Raw genomic sequence first — 13,457 nt, 5'->3', positions numbered from 1 at the left:
TTGTTCTTTGGTGTCATCTCTCATCTTCAAGGATGTTCTCCTCAAGCTGCTTGAGATACCTGCTGCTTTTGATTCCACTGCTTTTGGCTTCATCTATAGGTCTAGCTTATTTATGGCAAGTTTATCCATCAACAAGTTGTATTCATGATGAGCTTTTCTTTTGTCATCATGAACAATGCCTGATGTTTCTCCAAACCTGACCTCCTGCTTACAGTGGATATATTTCTAGGTCGAATCTCCTAATTTACTAGCTTTCTAGCAACTTAATAGGTTCAGCTAATCTTGCTAGGAGGTCAGTCACTGTTACCACCTCCAAGTTATGAGAGATTCATTCTGATGAAAGCAGGCTGTTCTTAATATGCAGTACTTTCTGCATAATCAAACTGAGATTAATCCATTCTTTGACTATATTTTCATCCTCTTCATCTCTGGTATACAAAAAGTAAAAAATTTTTGTAATAGTGAGCTTTCTGTAGCCACAGCGGTATTGTTAATAATAGCAAGGATCCTGTCATCCATTGTCTTATGTGTATTTTGTAATTGACCACCGCATACTTAAAATGTTATACTTGATTAGTACTCTATAAAGTCTTGTTCTTTTTGCCACTTGTTTATTTCTTCTGACAGAAGGCATGTTCTCTCACATGCTGCTGATCAACTTGGAGCATCAGTGACTTACTACAAGTTTTTTCTTATGGGATTGGTTTCTAGTTTTGACACAATAGCATTAGATAGCGAGTTGTGTTTTCATTGCAAACATGCATTTTGGAGAAAATTAAATCAGAGGTATTTCGCTTTGACTAAGGCTTCTGGCAACAACCAAAACTGGGGTATGATTGCAGATTTCTGTGGCTCTCAGAAGTGTTCTCTAAGGATTTTCACAAATAACTTCAGATCAGAGTGTCAGTCTAGTGTAATGTGATCTATACCCGTTTTGAATGCTCACTTGGAAGATTATCATTTGGTTCTTTTGCTGCTCTGGTACAGAAATACATTGCTTAAGTTTCAGATTTGTGATTAAAACACTGGTAAGTTACATACAAATTTGCCAACCTTGTGTAAATACAGGCAGTAATGATTGATGTAGAAACAATTGGCATCATAGTGTCCTGTTTTCATTTCTGCAAAGGTCTTAGGAAAGTTACTCATGTTAAAAAGTCATAATATAAAGAGTGTATTAAACCATGCAGGTAAACCTGCCTGACTCATACTGTACTATCCCTGATGGTTCCAATTACTTCTCCCACGCCAATCATGCAGCATATGGGACCATATCTGCAAAGACAGAGTATGAATATGCCTGGTATGACCAGCTTATGTAATGGGAGAGGGGTGTTTTGTTTTGGGGGGTATTTTTAGGCGTTTGAGTGTCACCGAGTTGTGGGTTTTTAAAAAGACGTGCCTACAGGGCAACCTTGCTTGAATTGGCAAATTCTATGCTACCTTTGCTTTGAAAGTCTTTTGGACAAGAAAGTGAATGTTTCAGGCATTAGGGGCCATCTAAATGCTTGTAACTGTAGCTTTGTGCTTAATAACATTTCTTTATTGATGATAATAGCAAGCTCTTACATAGCCCTTTTCATTGCTATCCCCATTTTACAGATGAGAAACAGAGTGAAGTAATATGAGTTCCATCTTTCTTTTCTCATTCAGTCATTAACACTGTAGAACACCTTAGAGTATAAGTACCTTTTTCTCCTCTTTAACTGTGTGTTCACATGTGCCTTAACATAGTCCCATTTCTTCCCCATAAATGCTTATACGTACCTTTATTTTGGGGGTGGCTTGTGTTTTATGAATCATCTGCTCTACTCATGTTATATTTTTCAAAATGGATATTTTTACTAAAACCTGTAGTTCTCAAAAATCAGCTTTCTGTTCCTTTAGTCATAAACAGGGTTAAATTTATAATGCTTGGGTATAGCTCAGTTGAGTGGCTGGAAAGTATCTTGACCCACTTAGGTTATGCAAAGTTGTTTTCTAGAAATTCTTGTAGCTGTAGTCTTCCTATAAAAGGTTACTTTTTGTTAGAAGTGGCTGGGAAAGGGAAGTTTGGCAAAAGATTCCAGCTAGTTTTCAGTGTTGCTTACCCAAAGGAGATGTGGGAGCCTTCTGTGGCTTTAATAAAACATGATAGATCACTGGGAAGATAGCTGCTCATGATTTGAGCTCTGTGTATGTGCAAATACACATGCATTTTATTATGTGAAGGAGGGGGAAGTTGTGAGACTGTATGAACTTAAAGAGCGCCCTCCTCTGTGCTTGGACTGTGTATCTTGGAAACTATTCACTTAATTAACTCCAAATCCATTCCATTAATGATGCCTAGCTGAATCCTCATGTATCAAATAAAATTTCAAATCCACCTGAAAGTAGATTGTAAAGTGCCTAAAGGAATGTTCTTATTTACCTGGTTTTTATTCTGTGGTCAGAGTCTGAGCCTTTTTGATTTTTGTGGCCAATCATTTCTTTTCAGTATCTCGATTAAGCTGAAATTTTGTGCTCAGCTACATTTTGGGGGATTTACTTTCTTTTTGGGGGGTGATGATGGTGTTTGCTTGCTTGTTTTGGGGGGTGGGTGTGGTGTTTTTGTTTTGTTTTTTTTCAATTGGTTGCTTTTCTTTGTTCTTAAACAGAAGCTTATTTTTATATAGAAAGAAAAATCTTTGGAGAATCCTGTAGGAATTTCAAGATTGTTCTGATGGATGTGGACCAACAGGCTGTACTTACCAGAGATGGTCACCATCTTTGTTCATTTTCATAATGGTCTTTCTTATGTCTCTGGAGCTACAGTAGTTCTGGAAAGTACCTGGCCTTTGTTGCTGTTTGAGGACTGTAGGAGATGGAACTCTTTAGGAAGTGAACTCTTGGACCCAAAAGATTTAAGACTTCTCGTATAGAAGTGCTGGCAGCATCACAGGGTGAACTGTATTTTAATGTCCATTTATGAAACTTCTGTTAATTGTACATTAAAAAGAAGGAATTACCTTCTAAAATATATTCTCAACCTTAATTATATTTAGGAACAGATCAGTAATCCAAGGTAAACCATATTAACAAAGATGTGGTTATCACAAAATTTTCTCAGAGAACAAGACCAGTAAGTTTGTCCTTGGATATACACTGTCTGACTTATTTGTGTCTAAACTGTTCTGTTCTTTGAAATTATGTGAATAGGGACTGCTTTTAAACAAAGTACTATTTTCATCATTAAAGCAGTGAAAGTAAGCTAAATATTAGGTGCTGGTTCATCTTTTACTGGTATTGCTACTCATGATTAAATACTTCAGAGTATTCCAAGTCCCTGACCTGAAAAATGTGTTGTCACTTGATTTACCTGAATGTTTTTCTTACTGTTAATTAGATGCACATTTTTACAGTGCTAACATAGGAATGTTACTATAAAACAATTCTTTGTTTCTTATTTTTGCCATCATTTCTTGTGAATTAAGACATAATGATTAAAATAATCATAAATGGCTGTTTATACTACAGTCCCAATTGTTGCTTACCTGCTAGGGCATTAGTGTTAATAGGTGGTGGTGGAGTACTGAAAGTGTGCTAAAGTTATTGAAAAGGTCCATTTTTTAAACACTGCTTTTTTTTGGATTAATTTAGGAAGATAGGTATGGTAGATATCAGACCAAATATTAGTTGTGCATTTTTCACAAAGTTTAAGTTGGTAAAACTGTTCCTCGTGCCAAGTATTATATACCTTGTAAAAAGCCATTAAGGCTCACTGAGGTCATGAATCACTTAATTTATGATTAATAGCATTATTTAAATGTAACAGAGCAAGCATCATACTTCAGCAGATTAAACTTGGCTTTAATGCAGGATCAACAAAGAAGATACAGGCATAAGCAATTTTGAGGTTTTTGTTCAGGTTGGTGGATTTTTTGTTTTTTACAGGAAACCTTTAAAAGGTTAGATTTTATGTTAGAACAGATGACTTAACAAGGTTTTGTAGGAGACACTTCTTGCTATCTCTGGTAGCATTTTCTTAAATAAACACAGAAAATCAATTTTAGTGATGTTGTGATAAGCTGTTTAATTAATGTGGTTTTAGAAGTCAATAAATTTTAAATAATTTATAGCTAATCTAATGTATGGACTGTGCTTGTGAAGGTATTTTGAAGGAAGTATCTCCTCCAAGTTGTAGTTGGAGGTCAGTACAGTTGCTGTGAAGTAAACTACAACTTTTTTCTGGGTAGTTGGTTATTGTAGATGTTATAATTTTAGAATAAAACAAAATTCTTGGGTTTTTTTATTATTTTTATTTTTGCAGAATGTTTTTGTTAGTCATAATGTAGCTTTATGAACTGTAAATGTACATCTTGCCAGATTTATTTCAGACTTCAAATACTTTACTGGACTATACTTTGTTTCAGTTATGGTTTGAAAGGCCTTTATTGTGAGGAGAGGATTAATCTATTCCTCATGTAGAATGGCAGTAAGCACTAGCAGAAAAATGCTATTAGCCATTTTTAGACTGTTGCTTCTTGTTTTTTTTCATGTAGTGAGGTAACTGGAACATGTTATGTGAAAAACTTATCTTATAATTTCTATATACCCAATAAAACATTTCAAAATTCTGAAATGCCCTTCTGGAACTCTGAAGTGCATTTAAGCTCTAAATAACAACTTTAAAAATTGATTTCAGATTACCGAATTGTTTTCTTACTGTAAGTATCTTCATACCTCTATTCTAAACATACAGTATTTGAAAATGTTGAATCTTAATTCATTATTCGCTAAGTTAAAACCGAAATCTCCATTAGAGAGAGAAGCTAAGTTGGAGGTAATGTCTCTTTTTTTTGTTTTTTTTCTCTACACAGTCTAACAATATCTCTGAACTTTGTGACTAGTTTGAAGATGCAAGACAATTTCTTTTTCAATATATGTATATATTACTGGTTAAGGGCTTTCAGAGTATATCAACAGTGCAAAAAATCCAGCTTTCTATGTTTTGCCACAAAAGGACGTGGCAGTGGTGGAGGGGCACCTTTGTTATGTATAACTGCTACACCCAGAGATTTCCAGTTTGCAATCAGGTCATGGTTCACTTGTATGCTAGACTCCAATGAAGGAATGGTTTAATTGCCTTGTGTGTGCCTCTTCATCCTAAAGGAACCTGGAAGTTGACCTGAAATATAACCTGACACCTGGGTAAATATTGAGTCTAAGCTCTAGCATTTTGAAGCTTTTGTTTTGTATTATTTTTATTTTTATACTGTTGTTATAAGGAGTAAAATCCTCACAAATGCCTCTTTAGGCCTTTTTCTAGCCGTATGTACAGCCCCTGCTTTTTGCATGTCAAGAAGCTAAATGATCTCATAGTACATCCTCCCAACATTTTGCAAAAATACCATCTTTGGATACAAATTTACAGAATTTTCTTCTGGAAGAAGGTTTTTTTTCTATTGCCCTTCAGAAAGGGCAATCTGTTACAGAAAGCCCATTCTGTAAGAGAGTGGAAGAAGTCCTTAGACCTTGTAAAGATTTTTCTTGTAATACTGCTTGCCTACTCTCAAAAGCAGAAAGGGTGTTTTTGTTCTGTTTTTTTGAAGCAGAAGTGATGATTCTGTAAAAATGGGATAAGCCTGTCCATCTTCATTCAGCAGTGTTAAGGAAAGGGTTTCTGAAACAAACATAGTAATGCTGCTTTCCATAGGTTCTGTTCCTAAATTGGTAAATGTCAGTGTTTTTCTTAGTTGTTCAGCTTTATCTTGTTGTTTCATCACACATAATGTTTGGAATATATATGCTGTGGATTTAATGGAAGCCACATATTTCGGCATTATAGAGGATCTGGAATTTGCATTTTTTGCTCCACAAAACTGTGTTCCATAATTTTTGTTTTCATTAAAAAAAACCAAAAGCACTCCCCCTGCCATCTCAAACCTAAACCTAGCCCTTACATTTGGAGAAGATGGAGAATGCAGATAGAGAGTACTTTGGTATTAGCTCTCTGAGTTTACAGGGAGTCAGAACCAAGAGCTCCCAGAATGGAGCTGCCCTGGCAGTGTGGTCTTGGCCCTGTGCAATCTCTGGTTGTTCTTCCAAGGTGCCGCAGACCGCTTGCCATTTCACTGCAGCCACTGCTTCTCATTCTAGTTTATACATCAGCCCTGCCTGGATCTGCCAGTAAGGGCTTTGTTTTTTGGGTTTTTTGTTTGGTTTTTGGCATCCTCCCTGCATACACACACCCACACCCACCCACCCACCCCTCGGTCATGTGGAGTTATTTGAATTACAGTGTATGGTCAGGGCTGTTTGGAATAGGTAGCACAAGGCCAATTATCAGCCAAGGTCTTGAAGAACCAAAAATACAAATTGACCAACCGGGTTATACAAAAATACAGTACCTAAAACCTAGAGATGAGTCGAGAAATCTTGCTTTCCTGGTTGGTTTTGGGGGTCAGGAGAAAGGTTCAGCAAGGGAGGAGGAGCAGTGGTAGATAGGGAAGAATGTTCTGCAGTAGATGAGCTAGACGGAAGCAAATGCGTATTCTGGAAAATGGAGTCAGGCCGCCTGGCAGGCATTTCATATCCAGATGGACAGAGGGGAGAAAAATTTGAAGTTGGAAAGCGTTTCTTGGTTTGAGGTATGTGGGTTCTGTATGACAGGGGAACTATAACGAAGGGTATTTTAGAAGATAGAATGAGTTTATCTTTACCATACAATTTTAAAATTCTTGACAGATGATTTGGCCTCATTGAACCATAATACACTGACTTTGTGGAAAAAAACTATGTTAAAAGTAATAACATTGTTTAAACAGTTCTGAGTATTTAAAAAGGTTGTGATACAAACAATCATTTAAGATATTAATCTTTCCCTATATAAGGTGACCATTTTTATTTTAAAATCAGAATTTACTTATAGTTGTATTCTGACAAAAAATTGTTTTAATTTCCTAATTTTGTTATTTAGGCATTTACAGTTTTCTTAATGAGAGTAAGATCTTACATGGGCAGAGTGCCCTATAGTATAGGAAATGCTTTTAGAAAACTCCTTTTACTGTTTCCAGATGCCAAGTTTCAGTTGCTTGCTTTTTTTCTACCATTTTAAAGGGTTCTCCTTTAAATTTCTTTATTCTAGTCATATGCAGTGTATACCAAATAATTTGAACTTTACTTTCACTTAAAATGCTTGCTTAAGAATTGAGACTAAATGGTTCAGGTATTAGAAGCTAACTTTGTCTTTAGGCTACAGATTAGTCAGCAGTCACTGTAATTCTAATGGAGTATTATGTACTATTTTCACCTATCCTTGTATTTAGATATGTAAAAATAATTTAAATATAATTTGAGTCTTCTGTTCAAACTGTTTCACTTCAATAATACTTCAGGGGCTTTAAGACAGAGACAACTAGAATATTATAGCTCTAGCACCAGAGATTTTCATTTCTCAAACAATTTTTTCCCTTCAGCTTTTATTCTGCTTTTAAGCCAAGGTAGCTATGCTGACATTAGCAAGTAACATTGACATTAGTGCTACAGGAGTGGATCAGTAGATCAAAACAGTTGATTCTGAGGAGCCTACGTCTTCACTGCATCGTGGTTCAGAGGCTTTATTTTGGACCAGACTTCTGTCCCTTGGACAAAATGCGCGTAGTTCAAAGCTGCGTGGAACATCCGTTGTTGGACTTTGTGGACGCAGCTTCTTTAGGAGCTGCAGCATGTTTGGTGCACTCCTGCATCAGAACTTCCAGTTCAGTTTTCTTCAAAAAGAAGTTTGCGTCTACTAGAACTGTTCTGTAAACCCAACCAGTATGTGGTAAGTGGGAACAATCAAGGAGTTTGCCTCAAAACCACACTACTGTTTCAAACCAAAATGTTAATGTAAATGCAGCCAAAATACGGGTTTTGTTCCTGGAAATACTTTTCCACAGAGTGAATGTGTGTGTGCAACTACTGTGTAAGCAAATGTAAAATTATCATTTTGTTTATACATCTATTCTGAAGATGTATGATTTTTTTCTTGCTGTAGAATTTTTCAGATCCTTTTGATTTCTGTTGAATTTTCAGTTCCCTTACACTGTTACCAGTTTTGTTTGCATACAATGTTAGAGTAGAAAGGGTAGTTTCATTCCTAATATTGTACAGAAGGCTATTCTTTTTCAGCTACTGCCTTACAAATGCAATGATTTCTTGAAATCCTGTGTGACTTTTGGGAGACTTGGTGTGTCCCTGTAGCTATGTTTTGCTTTTTCATCTGCAGTCCTCAGCAGAGGTAAAATATTTTGTTGGAGAACTGTTGTATCTGAATTAACTGTTGTATTCGGTGATCTTTCAGATCACTGTTCTCTGTGGATAACTGTTTTTGTAATGGTGCTTGTTTTGCAAAATACTTACTCGGTTTTATGTTATACTCTTATTGGTGTAAATGACTGGTGGGAGGGTGTTGGTATGCTGATGAGAGGCAGCTTTTTTTCTGCATTAGAAAGAAATCTTTTTATGGACCCCTCCCCCAGCTAAGTACTTCACCGAAGGGGAGCGGGAATGAGCCTGGGTTTGGACAAAGCTGGGATTTTGATGACTAAAAGGTGAAGTAGATTGTGACAGATTCCCCCTATATGTTAAAGGCAGGTTTCCCCTTTGAAGAGTTTCTCGTTGTGCATGTGTGTGGGGGAGTGTGTGTGTGTGTATATATATATTTGTGTGCGTGTTTATATGTGTGTGTGTATATATGTATGTGTGTGTGTGTGTATATATATATATATATATAAATTCATTTGGGATTTCCAGCATGGAAACACTTCTCTCTGTGTGTACTAATGAAGCATTAACAATCTCTTTATTTAAACCCATTTTTTACATACCTGTGTTCAAAATCATTTGCTCACTTTGCAACTGTATCTCACCCTCATGCGTGCTTGTCAAAAAGCAGTAGCTCAAGCACATGTATGTATACTGTTTCATGAAGACTTGGCTGTTTTCATATGAAAACAATTCTGAATATTTACCAGAATTTATAAGGCTCTGTATAGCTTAAGTCTAATTAAATGGGGTACAGCTTTTTTAATGCCCCTTTCCAAGAGGTGAAGTAATTAGGGGTAGTTATGGTATGGCCAATTATGTGAGCCGCAGCTAACAGGTGGTTTTGAGTGGTGGCAGCTTTTGTGCTGGGATTTAGTCTTGGCTAGTCCATCAGATGTTGCCCTTTTTCCTCTTTTCTAGGAGTTTTGAGAGGGAGGAGAAGAATTTGGGTAGAAAATTTGAGTTTTGGAGAACGTTCTTTATTTTTGATAACGTAATAGGAAACTCAAAAAAGCTTAATTAAATGCAAAAACCCTTTCTGTCTGAAAGTAGTAGAAAATACAGTTTGCAACTGGGTAAGGAGGCTGAACTCTCTCTTGAGTTAGTTCCTTATTATGAATGAATGAGATTCTTATGACTACCTACCTCAGTGACTGATAAGATTTCACCTTTCAAGAATCTCTGTCGTCTTTTCTTCCTGCTCAAAATATTCCTCTGTTTTAAAGTAGGGTATGGAATATTTCTGGATTAGCTTCTTTAAGTGAAAGTGAACTTGAAAACAAACTTCTGAATGTTTGTAGAATGTAGCACCTGTACCAGAATAACTGCAACCATTTTCTGTAGAATTCAACTGTCGTTTAGCATAGTGGATCATATTAATTGTTTTAAATTGCTGCATCAGTAAAGTAACATTTAGACACTCAGCCTGAAAATACATCATAAAAACCTAATAGCAGGAAATCAGTTATTCTTCTATTTGTTATTTCAGGATAACTGCAATGCACTGAACTCTTACTTGTCTAGACATTTAGTGCCACTCTGTGTTTGAAATGTTCCCGGAACAGATTTGAAACTTGGTTTAAAACTACTTCAGGCTAACCCAGTATAAACTAGGCTTAGGCAACCAGTCCAAAGAACGGCAGCATCTTGTGTTTTAAGAGTTTTAGAACAGTCTGTTGCTTAGCCAATGTTAAAAATGGTTTTAGCCAGAAGTGATTTCAAACCATTTTTAAAACTATTGAAGCAATAAGTTAAAATGCTTTTTAACAAATAAGATATTTGATATTATTATTATTTCTCACTTCTCTTAGCTGCACGTCACTGTTAAGAGACTATTTTCAGTTTTAGATTTAAAAATTAGAAGACTTTATTAGTTCCTAATTTAACTTCTTATATAGAATTTGTATCTGAAAGTAGTTCTTCAGTTTTTTCATTCTGAAAAATTTTGAATGGATTAGAAATGATTTTAAGCTTTTTACCAAATCAAAACCTGTAAAACAAAAATTGAGTTCTCTTATTGCAAGGGTGGGGGAAGTTGCTGTTCCTACGACAAATGAGGAGAAATATTAGAAACTACTATTTAGGATTTTTGACTACTGGAATACAAAAATATGAGCAGGTTGCATATAGTAATATGACTAGACTGATTTGTATTTCTGTAGGTACAGGTGGCATTTGAAGTATACAGTTCAGTCTTTCAGTCAGCATTCTAATTTTTTTTGGTCCCTGTAGAGTACTGCATGTGGCTTTATTGAAATAATACAAGGCTTAAACAATAATTGTTTTGTATATAAAGTTTGTATGCTGTGTCTTAGATTTTTTTATATAGTAAAATTTTTAATTTTACTTGCATAATTCAATATTGTTCTAAGTTTCCTTTTTATCAAAATATGCCTTTTACTCTGAAAGGTGACTACAAAATTGCTACTTCACAGATTCACTTTTTCAGTGAATCCAGATTTATAACTACTCATCTAACTTTTCAATTTAAGTGAATATAGATTTCTAGCTACTAACTTCTTTCTCTGACTCCTGTTAATAGTGCAGAGAAAAATCAACAGTATAAGGTTATGAATTAGCTTTTTTTGCTTGTATATCATCAGCAGAAGTTTCAAAATAGTTGTATCTGTATCAGTGTCAAAGAGGCTGTGCAGATAGAGGTTACCACTCATGTTGTATTTTGGAAAACCACCTGTGTCATACAAAGGGGACAATTTAACTTTCAAAGTATTCATTTCTAGTGATGAAATGCAAGAATTAAAGAACACTAAGTGACTGTTAAATAAAAAGTTTAATTTGTAACAGGTAAGAAAATTGTAAATTCAGCCCATCTTGCTATGAAAATTTGTGAGAAATATTAAAAGGAGAAAATGCAATACCACTTTGAGTATCACTTTACAGAATACAACTATGTATTGTTTTATTTTACCTGCTATAAAAATAACTTGTTTGGGTTTTTTTTCAGCAAACAAGAACATGATTCTTCAGAGGAAACAAAAGAACACAACAGAAATCAAACTAACCAAGTTGCATCAGTTGAAAAGAGTGAAGAAAGTTCATCAAATACAGAAAATGTTCCCAATTTGGAACTTGACAGCAATGACAACAGCTCTAAGAATGCCTTGGATGAGAAAGGAGCATGTTGCGATTCAGATAATAACAAACAATTAGTAGAAGAGAAACAAAAATGTATTCATGATGAAAGTGAGTTGAAAACTTGCCAAAGTTCAGATAATATTGTCTTGAATGACCAGACTAAAGTACATAGCTTGGATGAAACTGCATTGTCAGCGTTGAAAGCAAGGGACTTAAAACTAACATTGGGTGAAGATGTTAGTTTTGAGCAGTTCTTGAGAAAAAGAGATGAGCTTGAATCCGTTAGTTCAGACATTAGTGAGCAAGGCAGTATTCATTTGGAGCCTCTGACTCCATCAGAGGTACTAGAGCATGAAGCTACCGAAATCCTACAGAAAGGTAAGGTTGCACCTTCATCCAAGAAAGCTGGACTACTCTCTGAACAAACAGATGAGACTTCTAAAGAAAGCAGTCCCAGCAGAATGGAAACAACTGTAAACAAGACAGATGAAAATGAAGCAAGCTGAAACTGTGTTAATATTTTATTCAGTTTATTATAAGTAATGGTAAGAACACCATGGACCATTCCTGATGAGTGTGCTCATTGATGCTAATTATTAAAAAGAAACACAAAAGGGAAATTGTGTGTGAAGATAGTGTGTACGTGTATGTACAACTGAATTAACTAAATTTACAAGGAGTAATGTGTTAAATTTATCTTCCAGTCTCTTGGATGTGGTGTGTTTTACTAAACTGGCACTTGAAAGGAGGGATAAATTATCATTTTCATAGTTAACTAACCTAGAATAAGGTGATCTGTTAGTCAAGAAAAGATTTTCAAAAATCCTTCCGTGAATATCATTAAACAGCAAAATTTAGTATGACTTTGGTTCTGATGCTGAAATTGAGCACACTTGTAACAATGGTTATTGGTCTACTGATAATTTGGATAAACATAAAACTTCTTTGGATTTGGTGTCACATTCCTGTCTGTAAAAGCATGTAAACAGAATTATATGAACCTATGCACCTCTGTACAGGTGTAATCCTGCCAGGCTGTAAGCTTACCTTAATAAACTTTCAGTGAAAGTGGAATTATTACAATAAAAGTATATATTTGTGGGGTTTTCCGTGTGCAAGCTGTGCAGAAATACCAGACATAGTTGTATAAAATAGGACATACTGCTGAAAGTACTTGTAGCTGTTAGACATTTACTGTTGTTTTAATTATTCTTAGTGGTAGACCCATGAGAATGGTCTGTAAGTCAAACCAAAGTATGGTTTAATGTAAAAACTGTTTTAAACAAAAAGGAAAAAGAAACCCCAAACTGGAAACGCCAACTAGCATGCACTCTGCCATTTTGCAGCTGCTACTTGCTAACTGTTACAAAAATCACACAAGGGCATATAAAGTAGAATTGTACAGTTGAATTTCAGGACTTTTTGTACTCTAAATTATGTACAGAAAGATGGCTGCTGGATTTTTTGGGTTTTTTTTGCTTTATAGTTAGCAGCTAGATATAGGAATGCATATAATTAACAGTAGCTTACTCTTATGACTTCGCTGCTCCATTTGAAACATTCAGAATGTGCTTTTGACTTAGTTTTGTTTTTAATGAATGTTAAATGTTTTGAACAGCTGTTAAAGCACTGCTGTAAATTATCACTTTTTGAGTAAATATTTGCAACAAAATTTTGTCTTTGTGAATAATTTTATTGCTCAGCTTGTAACTTTGGGAATAGTCTTCCCATCTTTTTGAAAAGATTTAGTGGCAGTTCCCAAAACCTATTTTATTTTAAAACTGTGATTTTGAGACTTCTGTGATTTTTAGAATTAAATGAGCAAGTGCCTATGCATAAACATATTTTTGTAGCTATATGTTGTGATAAGATGTGCTAACTTTTTTAGATTATAAATATATTTTTCTGGGCCATCAGCAAGCAACTGAAGTCTGCTCTGTTCTCCTAGGTTGACTAGGCTCAGCTGCTAAATGAGTCTAATCAAGAACAGTATTAGGAGGTTTAGAGACCATCCAGCTCACTGTTGGAGCCTCTAAATGACCACATTAATCTGAACATCTCAAAAGTTGTGCTTCAGACTCTAGAGAATTATATAA

General features: G+C 35.2%; 1 protein-coding gene across 10 annotated transcripts in view; it reads left to right on the top strand.

Moving 5' to 3' along the window:
• Positions 1-13,457, top strand: part of ZNF280D (zinc finger protein 280D) — a 64,657-nt gene that overhangs the window by 39,840 nt on the left and 11,360 nt on the right. For 5 of the 10 annotated variants that reach the window (XM_067305755.1, XM_067305754.1, XM_067305753.1 and 2 more), the window contains exon 18: positions 11,231-11,469. In XM_067305755.1, the coding sequence (XP_067161856.1) occupies positions 11,231-11,469 (239 nt within the window). Of the gene's footprint in view, positions 1-11,230; positions 13,034-13,457 lie in introns of those variants that run through there. The other 5 variants (XM_067305752.1, XM_067305750.1, XM_067305751.1 and 2 more) reach the window with 2 other exon arrangements.

This window comes from Apteryx mantelli, chromosome 15, assembly GCF_036417845.1.
Source record: "Apteryx mantelli isolate bAptMan1 chromosome 15, bAptMan1.hap1, whole genome shotgun sequence".
NCBI classification, from domain to species: Eukaryota; Metazoa; Chordata; class Aves; order Apterygiformes; family Apterygidae; genus Apteryx; species Apteryx mantelli.
The sequence above is the reverse complement of the archived record's forward strand: the minus strand, read 5'-3'. Positions and strand labels throughout refer to the sequence as shown.